Source organism: Rhinolophus hipposideros (assembly GCF_964194185.1).
Source record: "Rhinolophus hipposideros genome assembly, chromosome: 7".
Classification (NCBI taxonomy): Eukaryota; Metazoa; Chordata; class Mammalia; order Chiroptera; family Rhinolophidae; genus Rhinolophus; species Rhinolophus hipposideros.
The window spans coordinates 6,835,369-6,862,776 of record NC_138053.1 but is presented as its reverse complement, the minus strand read 5'-3'; the positions used below and the strand labels follow the sequence as shown (position 1 = coordinate 6,862,776).

The 27,408-nt window shown below is 56.2% G+C and overlaps 1 protein-coding gene across 4 annotated transcripts in view; it reads left to right on the top strand.

Moving 5' to 3' along the window:
* The window catches only part of ELN (elastin), a 32,209-nt gene extending 6,610 nt beyond the window's left edge, over window positions 1–25,599 (top strand). The window contains exons 3-37 of one of the 4 annotated variants that reach the window (XM_081052959.1): window positions 852–881; window positions 1,404–1,436; window positions 3,184–3,213; window positions 4,486–4,521; window positions 4,994–5,089; window positions 5,351–5,446; window positions 5,529–5,591; window positions 6,280–6,327; window positions 7,236–7,307; window positions 7,637–7,666; window positions 8,162–8,233; window positions 9,280–9,321; window positions 9,736–9,795; window positions 9,985–10,032; window positions 11,315–11,410; window positions 11,494–11,550; window positions 12,138–12,365; window positions 13,458–13,511; window positions 14,048–14,209; window positions 14,442–14,480; window positions 14,856–14,942; window positions 15,874–15,930; window positions 16,976–17,035; window positions 17,119–17,178; window positions 17,760–17,918; window positions 18,593–18,631; window positions 20,012–20,083; window positions 20,169–20,228; window positions 20,481–20,564; window positions 21,235–21,273; window positions 21,500–21,550; window positions 21,938–21,982; window positions 22,333–22,362; window positions 22,960–23,010; window positions 24,334–25,598. In XM_081052959.1, the coding sequence (XP_080909085.1) occupies window positions 852–881; window positions 1,404–1,436; window positions 3,184–3,213; window positions 4,486–4,521; window positions 4,994–5,089; window positions 5,351–5,446; window positions 5,529–5,591; window positions 6,280–6,327; window positions 7,236–7,307; window positions 7,637–7,666; window positions 8,162–8,233; window positions 9,280–9,321; window positions 9,736–9,795; window positions 9,985–10,032; window positions 11,315–11,410; window positions 11,494–11,550; window positions 12,138–12,365; window positions 13,458–13,511; window positions 14,048–14,209; window positions 14,442–14,480; window positions 14,856–14,942; window positions 15,874–15,930; window positions 16,976–17,035; window positions 17,119–17,178; window positions 17,760–17,918; window positions 18,593–18,631; window positions 20,012–20,083; window positions 20,169–20,228; window positions 20,481–20,564; window positions 21,235–21,273; window positions 21,500–21,550; window positions 21,938–21,982; window positions 22,333–22,362; window positions 22,960–23,010; window positions 24,334–24,377 (2,330 nt within the window). In that variant the 3' untranslated portion in view covers window positions 24,378–25,598. Of the gene's footprint in view, window positions 1–851; window positions 882–1,403; window positions 1,437–3,183; window positions 3,214–4,485; window positions 4,522–4,993; window positions 5,090–5,350; window positions 5,447–5,528; window positions 5,592–6,279; window positions 6,328–7,235; window positions 7,308–7,636; window positions 7,667–8,161; window positions 8,234–9,279; window positions 9,322–9,735; window positions 9,796–9,984; window positions 10,033–11,314; window positions 11,411–11,493; window positions 11,551–12,137; window positions 12,366–13,457; window positions 13,512–14,047; window positions 14,210–14,441; window positions 14,481–14,855; window positions 14,943–15,873; window positions 15,931–16,975; window positions 17,036–17,118; window positions 17,179–17,759; window positions 17,919–18,592; window positions 18,632–20,011; window positions 20,084–20,168; window positions 20,229–20,480; window positions 20,565–21,234; window positions 21,274–21,499; window positions 21,551–21,937; window positions 21,983–22,332; window positions 22,363–22,959; window positions 23,011–24,333 lie in introns of all 4 variants that reach the window. The other 3 variants (XM_081052961.1, XM_081052960.1, XM_081052962.1) reach the window with 3 other exon arrangements.
* The last annotated feature ends 1,809 nt before the right edge of the window (window positions 25,600–27,408 follow it).

The window sequence follows — 27,408 nt, the reverse complement described above, 5'->3', positions numbered from 1 at the left end:
AACGTTGGCACACCCACTAAAGGACCCACAAGTCACTCCTACTTAAAAAAGCAGTTTATGTGACACTGTTTTACAACTATTAAGAGCATACTCTTCTGAAAGATGAAACACAAAATTTGTGAGGCTATAGGAAAGTGGGTCGCCTTCACGCGTCCCTGCCATTCACAGCTTGCAAACGATTAACCCACTCGTGGAAATCCATTTCAAGGAAATAATTGAAAAGAAGAGCAAAAGAACGATCTGCAACATGGTTCATAGGTGGTGTTTGCAGAAATGGAAAGCAGGAAACCTACCTGACTGGAGGGTGTGATTAAGCAAATTCTGACATATTACAAAGTTACTGAAAAGTATGAATATGTTATCTGTTGTGCAATATGGTAAAGTGTTTGTTCAGGTAAAAACAATATCAAAGCAATGACTGTGCAGGTGGAGACTGGAAGCCCTCCCCCAAAAGAAAATGGGCAGAATATTGGGGCAATGGCATGAGGGGGCCACATTTTCTTTTAATTTAGAAAAAAGGCAGAAAAAATATACTGCTTTAAAGTATACTGAAAAATCAAAAGAAATATTTTCTATACTTAAAAAGTATTTGAGTGTTCAGAACTGACATGGAAATGCGGACAGCTGCCAGCACTCTCTCAGGCACAAACTGGCACAGGGCTACTGGCCTGATGAGACAGAGGAGGAAACTGAGGCTCACAGAAGTTAAGGCTTGTAGAGGTCACGTAGCCAGGCAGTGATGGATTTGACCAAGGGTGGGTGATGGGTGGCTTTCAGGCAAGGGCACTGATCTGACGGGACACTGATGTTTCTCTCTCTCTCTCTCTCCCCCCCCCGCCCCCTCTCCACAGGGACTGGTCTTGGAGGTCTGGGAGGAGGAGGTGAGCTCAGAAACCAAATTTAGTTCCTCATTGATGAGGTTTGGTTTGGTGTCACTTGAGGCTACACATGTCCTCAAAACTCAGAACTCCAAAAGGCCGAGGCATCAAGGGACCCCTTGTTTATAGATCGAGTGGCCAGTGGGGAGAGACTTGTCGGAGAACTGGAACCCACTAGCCTTCTGAGCCCCTCCCAAGACTTGCCCCTGTGGCCCCTGCCTTCTTTCACATCCCTCCACAACCTCCTTGCAGTGCTGCTGAGCGGGTATCATCATCCCCTTCAGAGGCTGAAAAACTGAGTTGGAGAAAATATAAGCCACAGATCAGGGCTGGAGCTAGGCTTCCTACCGGACATGTAGACCTTAGGCTCCGACATTCCCTGTCCAAAGGAGAGGACTGTCCCTGACAGCCCTTTTAGGACTTGGAGAGTAAGACCCCACAATGTCCTTGCCTTGTCCTGGGGGGATAAATAGTAAGACAGATGGGCTTGGGCTCCTCATTCACTGCTATCTCTTCCCTCTGCAGCACTGGGTCCTGGAGGAAAACCACCCAAGCCGGGTAAGACCTGAGGTCTTAGGGCACTGAGAGCAGGCCAAGGGGCAGGGCAGGGAAGGGCCAACAGAGCTGTTTACCTAGCAAGGGAGCCAATGAGCAAGAGAGGGGAGGAAGGAGGTGGTGGGCAGTGCCAGCCCCCCAGGCGTGAGCAGGCTGGGGCCAGGTCCCAGGACTCCAGGGACAGAAGGCTGAAGGCAACTTGACATCTCCCTATGTGAGGAGTGGCCAGCCTCTACCCTGCCAGTGCCTACGTGCCCAGCTGCCCTCTCCCCTCTGCACCCGTCTCAGAAACAGCCCTAGTACTCGGGGCAAAGGTAGGCATTGATGTTCCAGTGGCCACCAACACTGAATGACACAGATAGTGGGCGCTAGACTCCACCCGAATGATCCCCAGGCCCCAGACCAAGCCCTGTCTAACACCAGGCCAAGACTCTCAATATCCTTAACTTCGATGACAGTCTGAGTCCTATCCTGACCCCAGGCTGAACCTGACTCCAGGCCCAGCCCTAAACTTAATCCCAGGTTGGACCCTGACCCTGGCCCCAGATGAGCACTCTTCTTGATCTCAGGCCCCTTCTAGCTGTGTCCAGACCATGGAGTTTTCCAGGAAGGAGATGTGGCCAGATATGTCCTGGCCTTGCTTGGTGGCTGGATCTGCCACCAGGGTCTACCAGCAGCTCCAAAGAACATACCCCACCCAGGAAAGAGGGAGGGTGTGTCCCACCAGAAGCAGGTGGCGGAAATGGCGTCTCCGTCCAGATTTATGACCCCATCGGCGTGAGATGCTCTGCATGTGGCCTTGGCACCCCCACCCTGCTCTGTGTCTCCCTGGCTCTGAAGCCCAAGGCGCTAGGACAGTTTGGATATCCAACAGTTCTTACGAAATCCCACTGTTTGATGATCCAAGTGCGCATGAGTCTGCAAGACCCAGATTTCCTTTCCCTGCAAGTCCATCTGGGTTGTGAAAGTCCAGGGCTGAGGCCAGGCCAGAGAGAGGCAGGACGGCAGGAAGCTTGGTAAAGGGGTTCCTAGCGTCTGGGGGTTCTGCAAGGCTGGAGCCCTTGGAATTCCTGCCTGCCTTCTTGAAGGGGTGGCGACGTTCTCTGATGAAAAGAGGCTGGATCCCACGACCTGCCTGAGGTCATCGTTCAGCCTCAGGACTCTGGGCTACAAAGGCCTGTACAGAGCCACAGACTTCCCCCTCCCCCAGGCAGCTCCCCACATCCGGGCCATGGGGATGTCGGGGCCTGCCCAGGCGAGATGGAACGGGGCACAGGCAGTGTGTGTTGTGCTTAGGAACAATTAATCCCTTGGCGAGTAGAGGGTGGGTGGCCTGGCAGCTGCTCCATGTGGGCCTCGGCAGGCTGGCCCTGCCTGGACTCTCAGTAGGGGACCAGGCAGCTGGGAGCCAGCAACACCCACACCCCCAGCACCAGCTGGAAGCCAGCTGCCCACGGGAGAGGACAGGAAGGAGCAAGGCACACATACTGGGCACCCTGGCATATTGCACATACTAGGTGCTTTCTGCTCCTGCTCTCACTGGTCCCAGGAAGGTCAGAGACACAAGGGCCATTTTGTAGGTAGAACACCGGGTCTCAGAGAGGTGAAGCGACTTGCTCCTGCCTGCAAAGAGTCGGCAGGGCCAGCAGCACTTCAATGCAGAGCTCTCTGCTCCCGGGAAGAGGGAGGGTTGGGCTGACCAGGCCCCTGGCTGTGGTCAGCATCTCACCCCGTCTCTCCTCCTTTCCAGGGGCTGGACTCCTTGGGGCCTTTGGGCCAGGTGAGTCCACAGGGAGGCCAACAAGAGGGGTGGGTCTGGTCATGCTGGAGGGCAGCCTTGGGACCAGACAGCTGGGGGGAGTGTGGGCAAAGAGCAGATGGCTGCAGAGGGGTGGCCTGCCCCCACTCCACCCACCCCAGCCTCTTCTCTCTTTCTGTTCGGTCCCGCATCATCTTTTCCCAGTCTCTCTGCGGTCAGGAAAGGTCCAAATATGTCGTCCGCCCTGTTGAAGCTCAGGCCTGGCTTGAGAGAAGCCCCTGACAGATGGGGTGGGGCAGGGCCTGTAGTGCCGGGAAGTGACCCAGGCACACCCCAGGCCGGGCCTGACCCATACCACGCCTGCCGAGAAGGGCGACTGGCCAGAGTTAGAGACCCATCTTACAGAGGGGCTGGCTGAGTTTCAGACAGGACAAACTCACACAAGTAGGAAGTGAGTAGGGAGCAGGGAGAGCACACCCAGTGAAAGCCAGGTAGACTCTCCAGGGCTCCGCAGAGAGGACTCCCCTGGGCTCAGGACCCTGGCAGCCAGGACTGGCTCTTGCAGGAGAGATTCTCACATAATTGGAAACAAACCCGGCACGCTTGTGAACTCCAACCTGATTGCCCATCAGTCCTGGCCAAAGCCATGGAATGTCTCCTGGAGGGGGAGGAACTGCGATTGGGCCCAGATGTGCAAAGGAGAGAGCCAGAGAGACCCATTTGACTTCTCCTAAACATTTTAGCATCCGTCTGTAAGTGAGGAGGCTTCTGGACTGCAGGCAGACTGGATGGTCAGATGGACAGATGGCGGGGACAGAAGGTCTCCAGGTCCGGGGGGTGGGGCGGAATGGACTGAGTCAGGAGACACCTGCGAGGAAGCAGAAGAGAGGCCTGGGGTGGGAGCAGGGCAGGGTCTAGTTTGGGTGAGGTCTTGCTGGCAGCTTCTACACAGCTCCAGCCCTCAGAGAAAGCCCTGGTGGGTCCCCCATTACCTGGCAGAACTTCTAGGGAAAGCAAGGCCTGACCCAGGCGTGTTACGGGGAGTCAATGCAATCACATCAGCATGGCACATAGCAGCTGGTCCCTAAATGGTAGCTGCCATTTTATCAGAATCAGTCCCTAGGTACCAAACGCTTGAGGCCAGCTTAGGGACCTGAGTGGCTACACAGTGACCACAGCACTGCCTGGTTCCTGCCCGCCCTCCATGAGACCTTTCCTACCTGGGACCCAAGAATGATGCCTACATACCAGTCTCTCCTCTCCTCACCTGGCTGTGTCTCTTTCTCCCTGCAGGTGCTGGAGGACTTGCAGGAGGTGGCCTTGGGGCAGGTTAGTGTTGACACCCAAGCAAAATGCCTATATCGGGACCAGAGCCAAGCCCAGGGCATCTTCCTGATGTGGAAGGCAGAGTACCAGCAAATGGGCCAGGCCTATCCTGGGCACTGGCATGGGTATGATGCTGAGACCACGTATCCTGAAAAGCTGTCCAGGGCAGAGGGAGTCACCACTGGGTACTGGGTGCTGTTATAACGTAATGCTGAGAGCTGGATGGAACAGGCTGCAGGAGCCAGTGGAGCCCAGAGGAGTTGCTTAACTCAGCAGGGCTTCAGGAAAGCTTCCTGGAGGAGGGGGTATGGAAGTTTGACCCTAAAAGATCCCTGTAGTTTTGTCTGGCACATGTTGCTCTCTAACACCAAACCAGGTCCTGGGAACAGCGGCTGCTGCTTGGCGTGGAAGTCCTGCAGACTTCCTGGGAGGGGCTGAGTGAACTCAGGACCTCTTCCTGTCCTCCCCTCCGCAGGGCTTGGGGCCTTTCCTGCGGGCACCTTCCCGGGTGCTGCAGTGCCTGGCGGAGCAGCTGGCGCTGCTGCAGCCTATAAAGCTGCTGCCAAGGCTGGTGAGTGTGACTCTTTGGGACATGCCATATGACCCTCTGGCCTCCATGGACTCCCCACTTCCCAAAGAACCTTTCTGGGAGGCAGTATATCCTCATCTCCAATATACTGGGGCTCGGGAGGTAACCCTCTGTGCCCAAGTCTCCAAGTGAGGCGGGGCAGGGCCAGACCTCAACGCTGGGCCCTCCAAGTGCACCCAGAGCCCTCCTGCCTCCCACTGCTCATGGCATGACCTCTCACCTCTCCTACCCCTGGCTCTGTAGGTGCTGGGCTTGGCGGCGTCGGTGGGCTTGGCGGCATCGGTGGGCTTGGCGGTGTCGGTGGGCTTGGCGGTGTCGGTGGTTTAGGAGTGTCTACAGGTATGGTGGCTAGCCCTGAGTTGCCCAACTGAAGGCTGCAGACCTGGGAGACATCCACTCTGATACGCCCCTTCCCTGCCAGGTGCCGTGGTACCTGGAGCAGGAGTTGGAGTTGGAGCTGGAGCGAAGCCTGGGAAAGTGCCAGGTTAGTGTGGAATCCCTGGGGCTGCACAGTGCAGTCAAGGATGGGCTGAGGCCCCCACCACCGCACTGGGCAGGAAGCGCGGGGCCTGGCTACAGCGGGGCATGGAAGAGAGCCAGGCCCAAAGCATGGTGCCGAGTTCGAAACGGGGGATAGGGGCCCCGGCCTAACTTCCAGGCCCTTCTTCCAGGATCTTGAAGCTGAAAAAGACCTCAGAGACAGGCTCTGTGGCAGGTATTCAGTGACAGAAGGGGATGCTGAGGCTCAGAATGGAGAATCAGTGCAGAGGGTCCTGGGTGGTCACAGCAGAGCCAGCATGGCCCACGGTGCACTGACTCCCCATCTGGTGCTCATTCCTCTGCACCAAGCCCTTAAGGAAGTGACTTCAGGTTAAACAAAAGCCTGCCTGAGTCCACACAGCAGGGAGGGAACATCTGGAAGCTGTTAGCCCAGAGGTGGGCTGGGCCGGCCATGTAAACAGGCTCCAGGAGACAAGATAAATCCACGCACAGAAGGGTTTGCAGATGACTTCCGAAACTCGTGGGAGGAGGGCTGTGGCCACCACAACATGTATCCTGGCCAGGCATAGGGGTGGCTGGTTTTCGAGCCCTGGAACAGTGGAGGGAAAGGTCAGGGAGGGATTACTGGGGGCCAGGCTGCTACTTAAGGCTCCTCCTTCTTTTGGCCACAGGTGTAGGGCTACCAGGTGTATACCCAGGTGGAGTGCTCCCAGGCACAGGTAAGGACAAGGAGGAGAAGGGGACCCTAGAGCAAGGAGAGCAGCCCCTGCCACCTCCCTCCCCCAGCTCCCTCCCCTCCCTGAGGCTCAGGCTGAAGGACACAAGGCCTCTGTCATCTTTCCCCATGTAGGCCACCCCACCCCACCCCACACAAGCCCCAACACCAGGCCCAAACCCAGATAATCACCACAGCCTGCGGTGGGCCCCTGAGGACACACCACGTCCCCAGTGTGGCCAACTATTTCCCAAAAGCCATGAGTCACCAGGGAGCCTGCCCAGAGCAGCCGCGCTGCAGGAGACCCTTAGACCTGCCCTTCCACCCTCCTCTCCCCGCCAGGCCCTGACCACCCCACCCAACATGTGACCTCCCAAATTCCCCCAAAAGCCCAGACTCAGGCTGCTCTGTGCCATTTGCTGACAATGTCCCTCCCTCTGTCCCTCTGACTGTGAGGCCCAGCCCCAGGGGAGACAGGAGAGGTAGGAGTGACAGACACTGGCAAATGCAGAGTCCCTGGCCACAGTAGATGGCTGTGTGTGTCCCATTGTGAAAGCACATCAAGCAAGCGCCCGAAAGGGCACGGGCTTCCCATTTCACACCGGCTTTGACTGTCTGCCTTCTCTGGTGAGGGTGGGCAGGGCAGGGGGAAATTCACTCCAGCTTAGAGACAAGGCCAACTAAGGCACAAGCTCATGTGGCTAGGAAATGGGATTAAAACTCAGATCTTCTGAGTCAGACAGGGAAGCAAAATCACCCCAAAGAGGTCCCATCCCACGTGAGCTGTGTCTGTGGCTGATGGTCAGTGCAAAGGAGGTCAGCGTGTGACCTGAGGTGGGGTGTGGGTGCCAGGCTGCACCTGGAAGGCCTGCCTTCTGGCCCTCACTGCCAGCCCCTACTTTGTCCCCCCAGGAGCTCGGTTCCCAGGTGTGGGAGTGCTCCCTGGGGTTCCCACTGGAACAGGAGTCAAGCCCAAGGCCCCAGGTATGCAGCTGGTGGGCTGGGGACCCATGGTGGAAATCTTCAGGCCCCTCTGGCCTGGGGTTGGGGGTAGGGGTGGGGCCTCTGGGCTCAGGGCCCTCTGGGTGGGTGCCTCTTACACTCCAGCCTTGGTACAACTGGCTGAGATGACCAGCAAACCTCTCAGAAACTCTTGAATATGTGTGAGGGCAACATGAGCTGGGAGGTACGGGCAAAACTGGCTACTGCTCTGGCCAGCCAAACCCTCAGTGCTGCCTGGTGCCAGCCATTGGTGCCTCAGTGCCCTGTGCCCATGATGGCAGGGCTGCAGTGATGGCCCCTTGTCATTGCAGGTGGAGGTGGAGCTTTTGCTGGAATCCCAGGTGAGGCAAGGTTGGGACCCCCGCATGGGTGGGCAGGCCAGCAGGGTGGCCAGCCAGGCAGGAGCTCTTGCCCTGGAAGGGGCTGGGCATTCAGAATCCCATCAGGCCTGTCCAGTTTCCCTCATGCCTACTGCTCCAGGCCTTGGACTGGCTCCAGCACAAAGTGGCATACATCACAGCCCTACTTCCCCAGTCACAGCCCTTCATGTGTAGCAGCCCACATGTGCCCAGAAAACCTACCAGTCTATGCAAATGCTGCGAGGACTGCACTCCCAACTGCGGCTCATGCCCTAAGAGAGAGAATCCTGCAAAGAGGGAGTGGCGCAGTGCTGGCAGGGCTCAGCTGACTGGTGACAGTGAAGCAAGAAGGCCCTCTAGGCAGATGCAGTGGAGGCTCCTTCTACCTGAGCAGAAAGTGGAGAGTAGGCTGGGTGCTTCGCAGGAGCTGCTGGCCCTAGTTGCTAGGACCTGATTTGACTCTCCTTGTTCCCACAGGAGTTGGACCCTTTGGGGGTCAGCAGCCTGGAGTTCCACTGGGGTACCCTATCAAGGCACCCAAATTGCCAGGTAAGTCAGAAGGAGGATTCAAGAGACACCACTCACTGGATCTCGCTGCTGAGAAGCCAGTTTGCTGGGGGTACTTGTTTGGCCACACGTGTCTCTGGTGGTGGTGGGAGTTGTCAGGAAACCTGAGTATTGACCCCTACTTCTGGTTGCCAGCAAAGGAAAGAGTGAGGAAGCCACCCTGCAAGTGGTGGCCTCACTCACATGCACACACATGCACACACATGTACACACATGCACACATGCACTCACATGCACACACACATACATGCACTCACATGCACACACGTACACACATAAACACATGCACTCACGTGCACACATTCTCACACATGCACACACGTACATGCATGCACACACATGCACTCACGTGCACACACACGCACTCACGTGCACACACATGCACTCACATGCACACACATTCTCACACATGCACACACATACACACATGCACTCACACGCACATGTTCTCACACATGCACACACATGCACTCACATGCACACAAATGCACACGTGCGCTCACATGCACACATGCACTCACATGCACACACGTACACACATAAACACATGCAGTCACGTGCACACATTCTCACACATGCACACACATGTACACGCATGCACACGCATGCACACACATGCACTCACATGCGCACACATGCACAGCCACAGAGACCCACAGCCCTGATAGGAACCATTTGTACTGATGGTAAGAAGCACCATTCATTGGGAAAACACTGTTCATTGGAAAGATGAGATGTTTCCTGTCGGAGAGGGGAGTAAGGAAGATACTCCGATTCTAGGGCCATGGCAGGGCCTGGATTGGTAAGGGGATGGGTGCCCCAGCCGGCCCTGGGGCAGGAGTGCCCTCTCCCTCTTCCACTCAGGGCCTCTGCTCTCCTGAGAGCCTGTGTGAGTCACTCATGACCCCTGGGCAGGTGTGGGGGTGTCTCAGGCCTCAGCAAATAAGTCAGCACCCAGGTAGTGAGAGCCCAGAAAGGCAAGGGGCTACCATGGTGCAGTGCCTCAGCCTGCCCTGCCCTCTCCTCAGGTGGCTATGGACTGCCCTACAGCACTGGAAAACTGCCCTATGGTGAGTAAGGCCCTCCTAGACTCGTCAGCTCCGGCTTTCTCCAGATACAGGGTCTGGGCCAGGAAGCTGTAGCCCCAGGCCTGGGCTAGGAGAGCACACAACTAGGGGTAGGGCGGAATCCTGGAAAGGGAATTCCCTAAGGAAGGAATCTGGAACTTGGACTCAGACAGCTAGGTTATCAATCCTGGCCCTGACACTTATCACCAGGCACTGGGAGAATCAGCTTCTTCTCAGAGCCTTGGTGTCCTAGTATGTCATATGGAAGAAACCACACCCCACATATTTGAATTTGTTTCAACTCTGGCTAGGGGTGACAGGGTAGAGATTCTGGGCAGCCGACGCCCTGAGGGCAGGGCAGGGGGACAGCCGTGGTGAGCTCTGCATGGATGCCCACTGAGCCTCTCTGTTTCACAGGCTATGGGCCTGGAGGAGTGGCTGGCGCCGGGGCCAAGGCTGGGTACCCAACGGGGACAGGTAAGGACAGCCTCACCCTGCATTCAAACCCCAGTCTGAGACTGGAGAAGGATCCTGGGTGAGGATCTATCAGCCTCTGCTGGCGATAAAGCCCCTACCCAGACCCATGTGTGAATGTGGTGGTTCTCTTGGGGCTGGAAGAAGAGGGCAAGGACACAGTTTGCAATCTCTTCCCTTTCCCTCCCCCAGGGGTTGGCCCCCAAGCTGCAGCAGCGGCAGCTAAAGCAGCAAAGTATGGTGAGTACCTCTGGAGTCCCTACCTGCTAGCCTCCAGCCCCTCAACCTCTCCATCTCTGTTATTACTGAGAGCCTACTTCACAAATAATTAAGCGAGGCAGCGCTACCCCCACCCCACCCGCCATTTTTCCAACTTATTCAACAGCACCTATCCATCCATCCATGCATTTACTCTTCCTTTCATCCCTTTCTCTATAATCCATCGATCCACTCATCCATCTATCCATCCATCCATCCATCCATCCATCCATTTACTCACTCATCTAATTACCCATCCCTCCCTCCCTCCACCCATTTCAGAGACCAGGAACAGATAAGAGCTCTATTGGAGACTATAGACGAAGTTGCGGTTGTCGAGAAGAGGGGAGATATTATTTCCACCTGGGAAAGAAAATCAGAAAGTCTTCTCAGAGAAAATTACATTTGATTCAGGCCTTAAAATATAGGTGGAGTTTGCCATGAGGTTAAAACAGGAAGGAGCCCAGGCAGAGGGAATGGATACTTTGACGGTTACAATGATCATTTTAGGTGGAACCTATATGAGCATTTAAACAATTTAATAGTGTGTACTATAAAAAAAAAAATTTAGTTCCTCAATCCCGTCATCCCTTGGCTAGCAAACATGGCACGGCCTTCCCATGCCCATGTGGTGATTGGAGTTGGCTTCTGTCCCCTGCCCGAGGTAGTCCCCCTTCAGAGTCATCATTGGGGCTGAAGTCCTTGCCTTCATCCCCAGTGCCAGTGAGCCCTTCCTGAAGTCATGGTGGGGCAGAAGACATCTGCCCACCAGCCAGGGGGCAACAATGTGGAGGGAAGCACGGAGCTGGAGGCCTACCCCAAGGAGGCCCCATAGGCCCTCCCTCCAGGCCCCCAAGGGTGGAATGTGGGAGCAGGAGAGCGGGGCAGTGAGGGGCTGCCAGAGCCAGGCAGCCAGGCGCTTGGATTACAAACTTGGCTGAGTCTTCGGAACACAGGGAGAGGAAGCCTTGAACATTCCTACAGGGGCCCCTCTGGCCCGGGGAGCGGCCGCTTGTGGTTTCTCAGTATGTGGCAGTGATTAGAATGGGATTTGTCTGAAAACATACAAGTCCCTTAATGAGCGTGTTGAAATGGACACTTTGGGGGTGAGTCAAGGAACAATGGGGTGGGGACCTTCTCAGGCAGGAGCAGCCAGAGACGCCTGGGCCTCGTCCCCGGAGGAGACGATGCTGGTTAAAATGCCAGCACCCTGGCCTCACGAGGGGCCCTGGGAGCCACATCTGTACTGTCTGCAACCCTGCAGGTGCTGGAGGACCGGGAGTGCTCCCTGGTGTTGGTGTTGGAGGTGCTGGCATTCCTGGCGGGGCCGGTGCAATTCCTGGGATTGGAGGCATTGCAGGTAGAGTCTGTTCCAGCAATGGGTGGGGGTATCCTCGAGAGGGCCACCAGGGAAGGAACTCACACTCTGTGACTGTCCTCCAGGGGCCGGGACTCCAGCTGCTGCTGCTGCAAAGGCTGCTGCTAAGGCAGCTAAATATGGTGAGTGCCCCCTGGGGAGGCAGGCCCGAGGCCCCGGCCGCCCGCAGACCCTTGGGGCCTGCCTGGGCCTCTGCATGGCCTTGGAGAGCCCAGGCCTCTAAGGCTACATGGGCTTGGCCTTTGTGCCTCTGTGGCAGCCACCCTTCCACTTTCCCAAACATGCCTTGTGCATGTCTCCTTGCCTTTGACCATTCCAGCCATTCTGTCGGGTCTTCTCTGTTGTTCTCCAGTGACTGGCCTAGCAGTGGGTGCCCTGTGGAGGAACATCTGACTCCCACTCTCCTCCCAGAGCCAACCCACAGCTGCTGCACCAACTACCTGGGTGCCCAGTGGAGAGCTCTGACCTTACTTTAGATGTAGACCATGTTCTTCCCACCCATAAACCCAAGCTCTTAGAGCTCCATCGGGGCTCCCTCAGCCCTCCTCATTTCTCAGAGGAGTTGAACCCATTCAGAGGCAATGCCAGATCACCTGGGATGCTGTACTCAGGACCTGCCAGTCCCACAGTGCCCCAGAGCTGTGCCCTAGGAGTCCCTCTGAGGTTCCCACAGGGTCCAGGCAAGGAGAACAATCCTTTCCTTCCATAGGAGCTGCTGGAGGCTTGGTGCCGGGTGCTCCGGGAGTTGGAGTCCCTGGTGTTGGGGTCCCAGGCGTTGGAGTTCCAGGCGTTGGAGTTCCAGGCGTTGGCGTTCCAGGCGTTGGCGTTCCAGGCGTTGGAGTTCCAGGTGTTGGAGTCCCAGGCGTTGGAGTTCCAGGCGTTGGAGTTCCAGGTGTTGGAGTCCCAGGCGTTGGAGTCCCAGGTGTTGGAGTCCCAGGTATTGGAGTCCCAGGTGTTGGAGTCCCAGGTGTTGGGGTCCCAGGTGTTGGGGTCCCAGGTGTTGGGGTCCCAGGCATCATACGTGAACCAGGTGAGCTGGGGTGTGTGTGTGTGTGTGTGTGTGTAAGAGAGAAATATTGAGACTCTGGCCAAGACTTTTAGAGTCTCCCTAACACCTAGCCCATCTATTCTCTTCCCCTATGCTACTGGCTATGACTCATCTTCTCTCCCTTGGGCTGTAACAACCTCCTAACTAGTTACTGTTGGCATTATCTTCTCCAGTTCACATTTTGCCTGTCAGTTTGCTCCCGGGTGAAGGAACCATGTCTTTTTCATCTCTGTGTTACCAACCCTTAGCCAAATAGATGCTCAATTAATGGTGGATAGATGAATGGGTGGTGGATGGATAGATGGATAATAGATGGATGAATAGATGGATAGATGGGCAGATGGACAACTGGATATGTGGGTAATGGCCATGTGAATGAGTAGAGAAGTTGATTGATAAGAGGATGTATGAACAGATATAATGATGGATGGATATGTGGATAAATAAATACATGGGTAAAATGGTGGATGGAGAGATGAATGGGTAGAAGGAAAGACAGATGGAAAGGCAGGTGAGGGACTAAATAAGTAGTTAGAATGATGGATGGATGGATGGATGGATGGATGGATGGATGGATGGATAAGCACATGGTTGGATGAGCAGATTAATAGATAATAGATAGGTGAGCAGAAGGCAAATGCAAAATGGATGGTTGGATAGTTAGATGAATGGGTAGATGAGTGGATAAATGGATGGAAAGATGGGTGCATGGATGGAGAGAGAGATAAGTGGTTGAGTGGGTAGTTAGAAGTCTAAGGATAGACAGACAAATGGGCAAACATTTGGGTAGGTAAGTAATGAAATGGGTGATTAAGTAGACAGATAACCAAATGGAGGTGTGAGCGGGTGGCTTGGTGAACAGACCCCCATTGGGCTGACTTAATAGAAAGACGGACTGAACAGATGAGTGGGCAGGGGGGTATATTTAGCATCTCTCCTCTATTCTCTCCTGATCATTTGTGTCCCCCTTGGTCTCTACAGGGGTTGTGTCACCAGCTGCAGCTGCTAAAGCAGCTGCCAAAGCAGCCAAATACGGTGAGTGCGCTGACAACCCCGCCACATCTTGTTCTGGCCAAAGAAGGGGAGTGACTTGCCCCAGGTTACACAGCAAGTCACTGACAGAGCTGGGACTTGGACCTATTGGGTCCCAAGTGATGTTTCCCCTAGTGGTCTCCCACCATGAGGCCCGGGGGCTGAGTGACGGGTGAGTCCCCAGTATGGTATTCCCAGAAGGTACAGTGTTCTTGGCCCTCCCTGCCCCAGCCAGGGCCCTCTCAGGGGAGCCCAAGCCTGGCTGGGGCAGTGGGACCTGCCCACAGTCTCTCTATAACAAACAAAGGGGCCCTATCCCAGTCAGAGAAGAGAGGGGTTGGGGGAGCGCTGGGGGAGCCTGTCAGTAAAGGCTTCCTGGAGGAGGATGGTGGGGGTTCAGGCATTCTATGGTTTTCTGTCCTGCAAGAACCAGACTTAAGGGAGGCGTGCACCCTCTTTCCAGTCCATCAGCATTCCCCAGGGCCCTCCCAGCCCCTCTCACTGAGATCCCTTTCCATCTGATTCTCCTCCCTCTGCAGGGGCCAGAGCTGGAGTGGGAGTTGGAGGCATTCCCACTTTTGGGGTTGGTGCTGGGGGCTTTCCTGGCTTCGGTGGTCTCGGGCCTGGAGTCGGAGGTGTCCCTGGAGTCGGAGGTGTTCCTGGAGCAATCCCTGGAGTCATCCCTGGAGCTGGCATTTCCCGTGAGCCCTAGTTCCATCCAGGGAAACCAGGAGAAGTCGTGAGGGCTTCTCTTCTGTAGGGATCTAGGGGGAGTGGGGGCATGTAGACTGGGCTTCAGTGTGCTCAAGGGGGAGTCGGGGGAGAGCGCGGAGAGGGCCTGCAATGTCTTTGAGGACAGGAGAGCAGTCAGCACAGCCCTGCTGAGATCCTGCCAACTTTCTGAGGGTCTCTTTCTTTCTCGTTTCCTCATAGCTGCAGCTCAGGCAGCAGCCGCCAAGGCAGCTAAGTATGGTAAGTACCCCTGCCCTCTACCTGCCCCACGCCCAGGGCAGTACCCTGTCTTCCTCCCCACCCCAGCCATCCTCTGCCCTGGGGCCCAGACTCTGAGCTCAGAGCAATTCTCCAGCATAAGGACAGAGCACGCTCACACTCAGGACTCCAGGGGCTGCAATGCCTCCACCTTCCTCTTCCTAAGCCACGCTGAACTTTTCTGCTCTTTTCAGTTGGCCCTATTAGGATTATGGGTGCCTTGGTTATCACCCTACCCCAAACCAGCGAGTCAAAGGTGCCCACGCAGCCAGTCTGTTCCCTACCCCATCTTCACCCTCTGCTCCCTCAAGAAGGGGCACTTGCAGGGGCAGAGCTGGGTGCTCCTAATTCCCCTAGGTGCTGGAGGAGCAGGAGCCCTAGGTGGTCTGGTGCCAGGAGCCGGAGGTGTAGTACCTGGAGTACCAGGCGTTGGAGGGGTGCCAGGTGAGCTATCCCCAACCCAGAGACGGGTTTGGTTTGTGTCATGGAAGGGGCCCTGGAGTAGACCCAGGCCAAGTGCACCCTTTTACAAATGGTAAGACCGCCCAGAGGTGGGGAGGGGGGAAAGCAATGTCCTGCAGTTTGGAAGAGAGACCCTTTATGGGGTTCCAGTCTGCTGAACTAACCTGCAGTCGCTCCAGGACGCTCAAGACATCAGCCGCCTGGGCAGTAGAGCTCTGCTCTGCCAGGGTTGGGTGGCCTCATTTACTCCAGGGCCTTTCTGTTCCTGATTAGGTAGCAGGGCCAATTTCACCCTTTGGTTCCCCTGGAAGCTTTCTCCTCCACCGGTCAGAGGCAAGAGATGAAGAGTTACAATGAGATCAAGTTACAGCCTTCCTTGGTTGTTTTTTCCCACCAGAAGATTTCTCTCCTGCCTTCCTTATTCTTGCTGGGAGAAAATTCCCTTTTTGAGTTTCTTCAAGAAATGAGCTATTTCCTCCAATAGTTTTGGATACAAGCACAATTAGGATTTTTTTTAAATTAATAGTACCTTTAGTAGAAATCTCCACAAATCTTTAGACAGAAGCTTGGAGAGAACCTAGGCCTCTGCCAATCACAGCTTTGGGCTCCTCCCCCACCATAGCCTGAGGTAGTCTGTGGCAGTCTCAGGGCTCCTTCTCTGAGAGGGGGTGTGCCCTGGGCGGCTAGTGAGTCATCCTCACAGCAGGATGGTAACCCAGGCAGCCTGCCTCAGGCCGCACTCTGCATGCTTCCTTCTCTGTCTCCAGGGTAAGGAGGCAGCAAGGAGGTCTTCTGGGAGAGGGGACAGTTTCCTAGAGGTGGATTCTGGGAGGTCTTTCTACAGTGGGAGGTGGAGGAGAGTGAGAAGGGATGCAGGGGACCCCTCCCTGATCCCTGCTCTTCACCTCTGCAGGAGTAGGTACCCCAGCAGCTGCAGCCGCTGCGGCAGCCGCCAAAGCTGCCCAATTTGGTAAGTGTCCACACCCAGTTCTGCTCCCAACGCTCATCCTACAGCACTGCTCTCTCGTGTTGCCTGCTCTGGGGTCAGGCTGTCACATTCTGAGCATGGGCCTTTTGACCCATCTGACCACTCTCAGGGTGTAGGTGAACTCTCTGATTAGGAACGCAAAGTAAGAACAGGCCCTGGTGAGCCTTCGCCAGGACCCGGCTCCCCACCCTTCCCAAAGCCCCTACTACCCAGTCTAGCTGGGGCCCTCCTCCCTTCTGGACCTCAGGCTGAGCTTTTCTCGGTTCCCACCCCCTCGGTGCAGTATTTCTTGCTCCCTGACAAGGTTCTCCATCTCTTTCTACATCTGAGGACCACCCTGACAGCCCTGGGCGCCCACACCTGCTTATAGCAAATGGCAATAGCCCCACCTTAGAGCCCAGTTACCTGCCAGGCCCTGGGCTAGGGGTCTTCATGCCTTGATTTAGGGACCTGCATGCAGCAAAATTCAGATCAGAAAATCTAGGGCTGTCGAGGCTACAGAAATCTTAAGGGTCCACTGACCCTCAAACTGACGCATGACAAATGACATCTTTTTTGTAAAGTTGCCGTTTGCTGAAGTAATCCTTACACCAACTCTATGAAGTTGGTGCCATTATTCCCATTTTACAGATATGGAAACTAAGGTTCTGAGAGCTTAAGTAACTGCCCATAGTCACACAGCTGAGTGGTGGCCAAGCTGAGCTTTAAACCCGGGTCTGCCTGTCTTGCAGAGGTCCTTTCAATGCTATGGGCCCCACACTAGCTGAATAACTCTGCCTCCACCACCCTCAGAAGCCTCAGATGGGTCCTGTCCCACCCAAGAACTCCTGATCCTGCATATGCCTCATATTAGGAATGAGGGAGCTGAGGCCCATCAAGGAAAAATAACTTGTCCGAAGTCACACAGCAAGTCTGCCCCAGCTGGGATGAAAACTCAAGGCTCCTCATTCCGAGCTCGCTGCTGTTTCCATTGGCTTCTGTCCTTGGTCAGGACTGGGTTAATTACTTGTTCTTCTCGCTCTTGTAGGGTTAGGCCCTGGCGCTGGTGTGGGTCCTGGCATTGGTATTGGTCCCGGAGGTGTTACAGGTGAGCTGCGTGAGTCACTGGGCCTAAGGAGCCTCTGAATTCTCCATGGGTGACATCCCTGACCCACCTCCCTCTCCCTCCAGGAGCAGGGACCCCAGCTGCAGCCAAATCTGCTGCTAAGGTGGCTGCCAAAGCCCAGCTCCGTGAGTTCCCTGCCTGCCTTTCCCTCCTCACCCCACCAAGTCCAGGCTGGCCCAGAGCGACCCAAGCCAGAGCTGGGCCCATGATATGCAGGCTCTCAGGCCCATCATGCAGGCGTGGGGCTCCCCAAGGCAGCAGGCAGAGGGGTTAAATGAGCGGATTTGACAAGAGGAAGACCCGGGTTCGAATTCTGAGCCCCACACTAGCTCAGTGACCTCTGAGTTTTCTGTCCTTGTTTGTGACACGTGGGTGCTAATGGCATCTGCTACAGCAGGTTTTTGGGAGAACTAAATGAGTTCATCCAAGGGGGAAGAGTGGGAGGTTTGGCTGGAAAGGCAAGTGGTGTAGAGAGTGTGCAGCCATGACTGCCAGCTAGGAGAGGGGAGGGGCTGGGCTTGGTGGTCAGTGGGAGTTTTAGGAAGGTAATTTCAGTGGCAGCAGAGAGGGTGGATTAAGGGGGAGAAGGCCCTTGCATAGGTCTGGACCCCTTCCCTTGGGGTCTGACTCAGCTCCCTGGGCAGGACACCCCCCATAGGTCCTGCTCCCTGCCTGCTGCCACCACCCTACTGCCCATCTTCCCCAGGGGCGGCAGCTGGGCTTCCTGCCGGTGTTCCCGGATTTGGAGCTGCTCCTGGAGTTCCCGGATTCGGAGCTGCTCCTGGAGTTCCCGGATTCGGAGCTGCTCCTGGAGTTCCCGGATTTGGAATTGGTGCTGGGGTTCCAGGCTTTGGGGCAGGTGCAGGTAAGCGGCCTTCGAGGCTGGGCAGAAATGACCCGTGAGCTCAGAGGAGGGAGACCTCTCCCCTGCCAGCACATGCCCCAGCTCATCATCGGGGGGCTGGCGGTAAAGTCCCCATTAGGTTCACCTGAGCAGTCAGAGATGCCTGGGGTAGCAGATGAGGGGAAGCCAGGTGAGGAGGCCCCAGGCTGCCAGACTTCAGAGTTCCTTCTCCCTCAGTGGATGGGTCACAGGGCTCCAAACTGAGAAGAAGCCCACCATCCAGGGAAGGAGGCTGGAGGTACCTGGGCTCAGTGGACACGGGTGGGCCAGCCTGGCTCCCCTTCAGCAATGTGCTGTGGCGGGGAGGGGGCACGGTTCACAGGGTGGTTACTAAGCCTACTCTGGTCCCACCCCAGGCAGACCACACTGGACGTGGAGGGGGTGGGAAGGGCCGGTGGAAGGAGGAGCACAGTTCAGCCCTCAGCACCCCCAGACCAGAATTATAGAGGCATGATTAGATACTGGAGCTCTGTGCCTGGCAGGCTTCTCCTGGCTGGGAAGCCACAGCTTCAGGGCTTTGAGAGGAGCGAGGAAGGCAGAGGAAGGCAGGAAGGGCTCCCTGGAGGAAGCAGAACCCCCAAGCCATAGAGCTCAGCTGCTGACCACCCCACTTTCCCTTTTTCCTTTTTCCTCAGTACCTGGATCCCTGGCTGCCGCTAAAGCAGCCAAATATGGTGAGTGTCCCCCCCACACACCGCCACCCAGGGTGGGCTCCACTACTGCCCCACCATCCCTGACAGCACCTAGTCACCCATCTCCCCTCCCTCTGAGCCAGGGCCCAGTGCCCAGAGCCTGCAGCATAGGCTGAGATGGTCAGGATGGAAAAAGGCAGTTTCTAGGACACATTCATGACGGTTTAACAGACCTGGCTCCTGCCCACTAAATGCCTATCATGCCTCCAGACCCGGGGACAACCAAACACCCCCCTCACATTTCTAACCTCCCTGGGGGCAGGTCCACCTTGGTGAGGACCATGGTCCCTAAGGCCTGTGTGGCCCTCACAGTTTCGTGGGCCCCAGGGCCATGGAGGGGCCACGGTTGCTGTCTGCCAGGCGGCTTCTGCCTCCTGGCCAGCAGAGCCCCGGCCCCCCGCCTGCCTCCTTGTCAGCATGACTGCTCCTGCCACGAGCCACAAGGACGTGGCAGACATGCCTGCCCCTCCACTTGGCGCTCAGCAGCCCCAGCTGGCCAGACCCACACTGTCTGTGGCCCCCGCATTCCTGGCCTCCTGGGAGCCAGGTCAGGGCCTCCGCCAGGGAAACACCATCCAGCCCCAGCCAGTCCACTGGGGTCAGTTTCTACCTCGGAAAATCCCAGCTTCCTCACTCCCCACTCCTGGCGGGCCCTTCTCCTGTTCCCTGCTGGCTGCTCTGCCGGTCTGAGTTTGGCAAACATCGCCAGGGAAACAAAACAGTTAAGGCACTGGCTCCGGAGCTATTTCCTGCCCAGGGTCTGTTGAGAATATTGCTTAACCTCTGCTGTGCCTCAATTTTCTCTTCTGCGAAATGGGGATAATAATAGTATCTACCTTTCCTTTTTCAATGAATAAGAAGCAGGCTAATGTGTGAGAACACTGAGAACTGTGGAACTCTGGCTGCTGCTTTTGCTAGTAGCTCTGCCCTGGAAAGTAGTGGCTCAAAACTAGAGTACATTCCTTTTACTCTCCAAACACCCATAGGGTAAGTGGGGTAAGGATCGTGACCTTCTTTAGGAAGATGGGGCTCTGGAGCTCAGAGAGGTGACAGCTCTGGTGAGTGGAGAAATCAGGGTTAGAACCCAGGGCTGTCAGAACCAGAGGCTAGTCTTCCCCTCTCGGCAGTATTTGGCTACCATTGTGGCCACCTACAGCTCTAGTACTAGCCCAGGGGGATGGGATGGAGAGGAGAAGGGCTCCTAGTCTGATTGGTCAGTGACACAGGCCCAAGTGTCTAAGAATGGACTTCTGTCCAGTGCGCCTTCCACTGGGTCACATGGCCTCGGCCACCTGTCTGCTTGCTTACTGTCCCTGGGTCCTTCAGAAATAGGCGGACTGACTCTCCGTTCTCTCCTCTCAGGAGCAGGAGGGCCTGGGGGCCTTGGAGGGGTTGGGCCTCTTGCTGGAGCAGGTGTCCCAGGTGGTGTGGCAGGTGAGTTGAAACCCCAGGATGGACTGGGCGGAGAGGGAGACTGACCCATGGAGAATTGCTCCCTAAGCTCCCTTTGTGTCTCCAGGAGCTGGACCTGCTGCCTTGGCTGCTGCCAGCAAGGCTGCTGCCAAAGCTGCCCAGTATGGTAGGTCCTGTGGGGGGGGGGGGTTGGGGGGTCCTCTGACCGTGCACCGTGGTGTACTATTGTCTGACCTGTCCCTGAAGCCCTCAGGGGCATCATCTCCCCAGGGCCCAGCTCCCCTTCTGGCCCCACTGCACCCACAAAGGCCCTGGGAGCTCAAGCTCCACCTGGGTCCTGGGATGAGAACTTCAGCCCTCCACAGACAAACAGCATGGGTCCCACCAGTGGGGGTTTAACGCACAGCTCTCTCCACAGGCCTGGGCGGAGCCGGCGGGCTCGGAGCTGGAGGACTGGGCATTGGAGGGCTTGGGGCTGTCCCAGGGGTTGGGGGCTTTGGAGGTAAGGGGCTGCTCTGCAATCAGTGAGTACATTGTGTGTGTGTAAGAGACAGACAGACAGACAGACACAGACACAGAGACTTTCCTTCCCACCTGGCCACACCTTGCTCAAGCTGTCTTTTCTGCTCCCACCCCAGCGGTACCTCATCTACAAGTCAAGGTGGCCCGCGCCCTTGTCTAGGCTCCTGCAGCAGGTACAGAGGGCCTGGGGCGAGCAGGAGCTAGGGCTGCTTCCTGCCACTGCTGCGATCCCAACCCTGTCCCTCTCCTCTCTCCTTCAACTGGTACGAGCAGTTCCAGTGGGAGTTCATTAGGATAATGATGGTTATGCCCATTTGCTAGAGAAGAAAACCAAAGTTTGGAGGGAATTACTTGCCCAAAGTCTCTGCCATCCTGGCGAGCCTTGTGTTGACATTTCACTCTTTTTTGGGCCATCATCGTGTCTCCCTATCTAAATCCGTCTGAAGTCTCTTCCTATGTGTTCCACACAACCAGACACACAATAGAAGCTTAATGAAGTCTTTTGGAAATGTGGATGGATGAAGGAGGGGTGGAGAGATGGTGGAAGGAGGAGTCAGTGGGTAGATGGTAAACGGTGAGCAGGCCAGAAGGGGACACGACTCAGGAAGAACAGGGATATTCCTGAGTCCTTATGCAGCCCCTCTCCCCAGGTGTGTCCCCAGCTGCAGCTGCTAAAGCAGCCAAATATGGTGAGTGGCTCACTGCTGGCCTCCCCTGCCCAGGCCTGTAGGCTGCTTGTACCTCCCCCCATTCTAACCGCCCCATCCCCACACTTCAAGCTCAGACCTCGGTCCTGCTTGAAGTATCCCTGACAGCCCTCTATCCCTGACCCCAGGGATATATCCCTGAAGTATCCCTGACCCCAGGGCCACTTAGACTGTGCCTTGTCCCAACCCCCATCTGCCCTCTTCTCAGGTGCTGCTGGCCTTGGAGGTGTCTTAGGAGCCAGGCCCTTCCCGGGTGGAGGTAGGGGCCTTCTCTGCTGTGAAGCCCGCTCTGCCTGGGTCTAGAGAAGTCTTTAGGGCTAGAAGGAGAGATCCCGGAGCTACACTAGCACGAGGACACAAGAGAGGGTGGTGGGGACAGCTCAGGAAAGGAAACATCCTGGGCCAGGGGCAGGCCTCAGGGTACGGGAGGGGATATGCACCGTGGGCCTCAGGTACCAGGCTGACAGGCTGAGGCTACGGGGCCCATACCGGGATGCCAGGTGGGGACAAGGTTTGTGAAGAAAGCTACTCTGGGTATGGGGGAGGGGAGGGGGGCAGTGGGGAGGAAGTGGTCCTGGGCAGAGAAGAAGAGGGGCTGAGGACAGAGTGGGGCCTGCCCTGTACCAACCCCAAGTGCCTTCTGCAGGAGTTGCAGCAAGACCTGGCTTCGGGTTATCTCCTATTTTCCCAGGTATGTCCCTGCCTCCTGCCCCAGGCCCTGTGCTGCAGCCCTGGCTGCCACCTTCCTCCTCCTCTGCGACATCTCCTGCTCAAAAGGGCTGAGCCAAGCCCCGGGATGGACCCCCTACCTCAGATTACACGAGGCTAGGCCTCCCCTCATTCTTCTCTCCCTGCCTTGCAAGGCCAGGGAGCATCAGCTTTTCTAAACCGCCATGTTCCAGATGGGTAAACTGAGTCTCAGAGCCAAGGACCTCCCCGAGGTCACACAGAGAGTGAGGCAGAGCCAGGACCCCCTCTGCTGGGAGGGCTTGGTGGGCTCCCGGAGAAGGTACACTCACAGTCCCTCTCCTTACCTTGCAGGTGGCGGAGCTGGGGGCCTGGGAGTTGGCGGTGAGTCTGCAGAAGGAGGGGCCCCACTTCAAGCAAGGCCCTGAGCTCCTTGTGGGGTGGAGGGAGAGTCCTGTTGAGGGAATGGCTAGTGTAGCCACTGCCCTCAGCTGGCCCTCTAGTGTGGGGGCTTAAGAGATCCACCCCAAGGGGAGTCGTAGAAGCTGAAAGGTCAGCCCTGGGATGTGGACAGGGGGCAAAGATCCTGATTCCTGGGGCTCCCAGTCAGGCACTTGACAGGGCAGTAGGAGTGAGACAGGGACCTGGTTACCCCAAGATTTGAGGTCTAAGTGGAGAGATGGACAAGTTCCCATAGAAAAGGAGAGAAACTGTAAGAGAAGAGCAAGGCCACTCAAGCAAGTGGCCAGGGAGACCGAAATCTCCCTGAGCCCAGCGTGTTCGCTCGGTCGAGGCTGAGGCTGGGGTCTGGCTGTGGTGGGAAGGGGCGCCTGCTGAGCTGCTCAGACCTCCATGTGTAGCATCTAATGCAAAAGGCCTTGGCAACCTGCTGGGACAGGATCAAGGCCCTGTACATGGTGGGGGTCCTGGGGAGCCCGTAAAGCCCTGCCCCCTCCCCAAACCCCATCCTTCCCTCCACAGGCAAACCTCCCAAGCCCTTCGGAGGGGCCCTGGGAGCCCTGGGATACCAAGGTGAGCAGAGACCCCACCCTGGAAGTGGGCAGGGAGGAAGGGGCAGAGACGGGAGCCGAGGCTGGGCCATCAATCTAGGAGAGGAGGCAGCACGTTTGCACCCAGACTTGGCAGGGAGTCGGAAGGCTGGGGAAGCCGGACACCTCACCGGTCCCTTCTGCCTCTGACACAGATGAGCAGGTCTGGAAGTGGCCCGGGACCCTCCCGGCTCCCCCCAGCCTGGCCTGGCCTGGAAGTCCCTCCCTCCCTGCTATCCATACACCCCCTGCAGGAAGGAGCCAAGGGAAAGAGAAAGGAGGAGGAGGAGGGAGGAACTTAGAGGGGCAGATACAGAGAGTGAAAATGGATGACACCAATCTGAGGGGTTGGCAGAGGGACCCAAGGTGCCCAGGCTGGGCAGAGTGGGCAGAGGCCACCACCTGGCCACACCCTTGCTCAAAGACACAGACATGCCTCTGGGAGTGTGTGGGGTGGGTCCTGATCACCACTCTCCAAGTTCCTCCCAATTAGACCCAAAGAAGCCCCAAAGAAGACCCAGCTCCACCCCTGTGGTTATTCAGGCTGTGGATTCTCTTCCACCCCAACCTGTTTCTGTCTACACAGACGAGGCAGCCAGGGCCAGGGTGGGGAGAGGCAAAGGCAAGGCCAGCCTGACTCTTTCCAGGGTGCCCAGTGATGCTTGTGACCCTATCCGCTTGCTTTTGAAACACTCTGGATGATCTGCACAGATGCCACACGTGGTTGCTCGCTGCCACCAGGTGGCAGTAACAAGCCACGTCTAGCCCCCTCAGGGATAGGAGCCTACACCAGGCCTTAGGACCAGACATTATGCCTTGCTTGATGACTGGAAACAAGGTTTACCAATCAGACCCTCCCCAGGAGAGGGCAAGAGTCCTGGGTTCCAGTCCTAGGTCAGCCACTGACTGTGGAGGAGGAAACCCTGCCTCTCGCTGGGCCTCCGTTTACTTACCTGAGGCATAAACTCGCATGTGTAGCACACCATTTCCCTGGACGGGGGCTGCTCTGAGCCGCTTGCTGAAGGCTTCCGAAATGTGGACTGAGAGTATGGAGACCTTGTCCAAGCCCGGTCCTTCCCAGACCTGGCCTCATGCCCTGACCCCTTCCCTTCTCTGAGCCTTGGTTTCATCAACCACAATCTGAGCCTTGCTCCCACCTACCTGTCTAGAGGGATTTTGTACAGTAAGAGTTTGGCCTGGGGTGGAACCCAGGCTTCCGGTGGCTTCTTGGAGTTGGTCAGTAGGCAACGGCTTGAGCAGCAATGAGGAGGGGCCAGACTGACTGACATATACCCCTCCCCGCTAGGTGGGGCCTGCCTGGGGAAATCCTGTGGCCGAAAGAGAAAGTGAGCTTCCCAGGACCCCTGACTCACGACCTCATCAACGTTGGTGCTACTGCTTGGTGGAGAATGTAAACCCTTTGTGACGCCCCCCCAACACCCCCTCCTAAGTCCCCAACCCTGGAGGGGACAGGGCTGGCCGGGTGGACATGGAAATCCACAGGACAAGGAAATAAGAGAACGGTGGCCAAGTGGGCACCAGGAAGCCCCCGACTTCAGAGGCAAGGGGTAGGTGGGCTTAGCCCCCTGCCCTCACCCCCTTCCCGCCCGGGAGCTCCCCCTTCATACACTCTCCATCTCCAGGGGAACTTGGTGCTAAGTGCTGGTGCTTTCATCTTCCTGGGGGAGGGAGGAGGGAAGGACAGCCCTTCGAGGAAACCCCTCCTTGGCGCTCCTCTGAAAATGGTGCGATACTTCCTGGGCAGTCTCACCTCCCCCTGCCCACCAGGACCCACCCTTGGCTGTGGTCCAGTTGGTACCCAAGCATTGAAAACCTCAAGCTGGATTCGATTACACCATCTCTTGGCCCTCTTGGCCCCCTCTCCCCACACCAATCGCTATTCCCCATGTCTGAGGCACCTTCAGATCAGAAGAACCCCATTGGGAATAGCCCTCTTGCTCTTGTGGAATTCATCCGCCCATCTGTCCGTCTGTCCATCCACCCTTGTCACCAGTTTGACCACCTGGCACCACTAGCTGGTCAGGTATCCCACCATCAACCTGGTGAACCTGTCAGGGCAGCCTATGCCTGCCTCTGCCCCACCACATACACCCCTATGAAGGGGCCTAGGGTGTGAGGGGCTGTGCCAGCTGGGGTGGCAGGAATCTCCCCCCAACCTGGGTCACCCCCACGCAGTACTGTATCCCCCATCCCTCCCTTGAGCCACTGTACTTCACAGCATTTCCCACCCCTGCCCTGCCCATCTCTTTGTGTCTCGCTGTGATAGATCAATAAATATTTTATTTTTTGTCCTGGATATTTGGGGATTATTTTTGATTGTTGATGTTCTCTCTTGGTTTTATTTTTGTGGTTAATTGGGAAAAAAAGTTTCTTTTGTGTTTTTGTTTTGTTTTGTTTTGTTTTTTCTGATCTGGGGAGCTATATCCTCAGTAGAAAAATTCATTTTAATCACTTTGGTATAACTCTTGATGAAACACACATTTCTTTTTTTAATAAGAAAAGAGAATTAACTGCTTCAGAAAAGACTAATAAATGAAAACCTTTTAAAGGAAACTGTGTCTTGGCGTCCTTTGTAATCTCTCATCTGCCTTTGGCTCCTGGCCTGGGTAGGGAATAGGGCTTAGCCTTGGGGAACCCCCACTTTTCAAGGTGTATTTAAGGGGCTGCTTACCAGAATCCACTGGTGTATGATCTTTCTCCAAGTTCAGCTTGTCCTTTAACAACGAAAGCCCCTTTATAGGGGAAACAGGGCCCCCCACACACACCTGTCCACTGTGGGTCTCCTGTTCACAGCGGCTCACCCACCCAGCCACACCTCCCCAGTCCTCACCTTATAGGACCAAGACCTGAGCACAGGGCCTGGTGGGCAGCCTTCAAGCGCTGAGGGTGTAGCTGGAGGGGTAGAGGAAACAAGTGACCCTTCTGTCCAGACCAAACTCTCAGCCCAGTGAACAGCCGTGCAGAAAGGGGAACATGGCCCCACCTGAGAAAACTAGAAGACAGGTTTCCCTCTGAAACATCTACTCTAAGGAAGGCCTACTCTCTCACATGGCCACGTAAGGCACCAACCGCTTCACTTCTTTATAAAACGTACGACCCTTAGATGCCCCCATCCCCAGGGACATCTCCTTCTCTTTGGGGCCAGAAATCCATGGAGCCTGGGGACGTGCCTACAACTCCCTTCTACGCTATACTCTGGGTATCAGATTCTGGAATTCCCTCCCCAAACCACCAAGTCCACTTCCAGGACCCACATGACCTTATGCGTGCACCCAACCACCTGAGGGAGGACCCCATGGCCAGTAGTACAACCCTCAGCCAGGAGGGTGCAGGGCAGCTGTTTGTTGGGAGAGTGGGTGAAGTTTGCCAGGCACTGGAAGATCTTGCATTTGTTCGTAAGGCCCCTCACAGTGCCAGAAAGAGTGGAATGGAAAGAGAAAAGGGTTGGGACGATGCTCAGGGATCGCTTCCTAGACGATAGTAGAGCACAAAAGGCAATTTAATCAGGCAGACTAGAGCAGGGAGGACCAGGCCCTTCAGCCAAGGAGAGCAGCCCACGTGAAGGCCTAGCACATAGGACAGGGAGGGTGCCTGGTGGGACGGGGCAGAGCTAAGGAAAGATGGAGGAGGCATCTGAAGGTGGTAGGGGGTGGGTTTATAGAGACCCACAGCCGGCTGCTGTAACCATCAGTGAGGACTGCCAGCCTGCCCAAGAGGAGTGGCAAAGGAGATTCATTCATTCATATACTTATTCAACAAAAATACCCCTTGCTGGTTGGCCAGCCCAGCTGGGGGCCTCCCTGCTTTGGTTTCTCATGGTTCATGGCTTTAAATACCGCCTATGCATGGCAGCTCCCAACCACCTCCAGCATAGACCTATCCCCTGAGCTGCAGACTTGCACATCCACGGCCAATTCTTAATATCTCTATCTGGAAGTCTCATAGGCATCCCTGAGGGGCAGGTTTCCCACCCTCCACAACAAAACATGCTCCCCGCCCCACCTGCCCCAGCTCGGTAAATGGCAGCTCCAGTGGATCGGGCCGGTAGCTTAGAGTCATCTCTGGCTCCTCTCCTCTCACTCCCCATGGCAGATGCACCAGCAAATCCCTGCAGCGCTACCTCCAGAAGACGTCCAGAGTCCAGCCACTTCTCACAACCTCCAGGGGCCATGCTCTGGTCTGTCAGCATCTAGTGCCTGTATCACTGGCACAGGTTCCTAACTGAGCCGCCCAGTTCTGCCCCGGCTCCCCTTAGCCTTCTCTCCACACAGCAGGCAAAACAATCCTCTTAAAACATAAGCCAGCTCAGGTCATGCGTCTGCGCAAAATCTTGCAATGGCTCTCATCTCTCTCAGGGCCA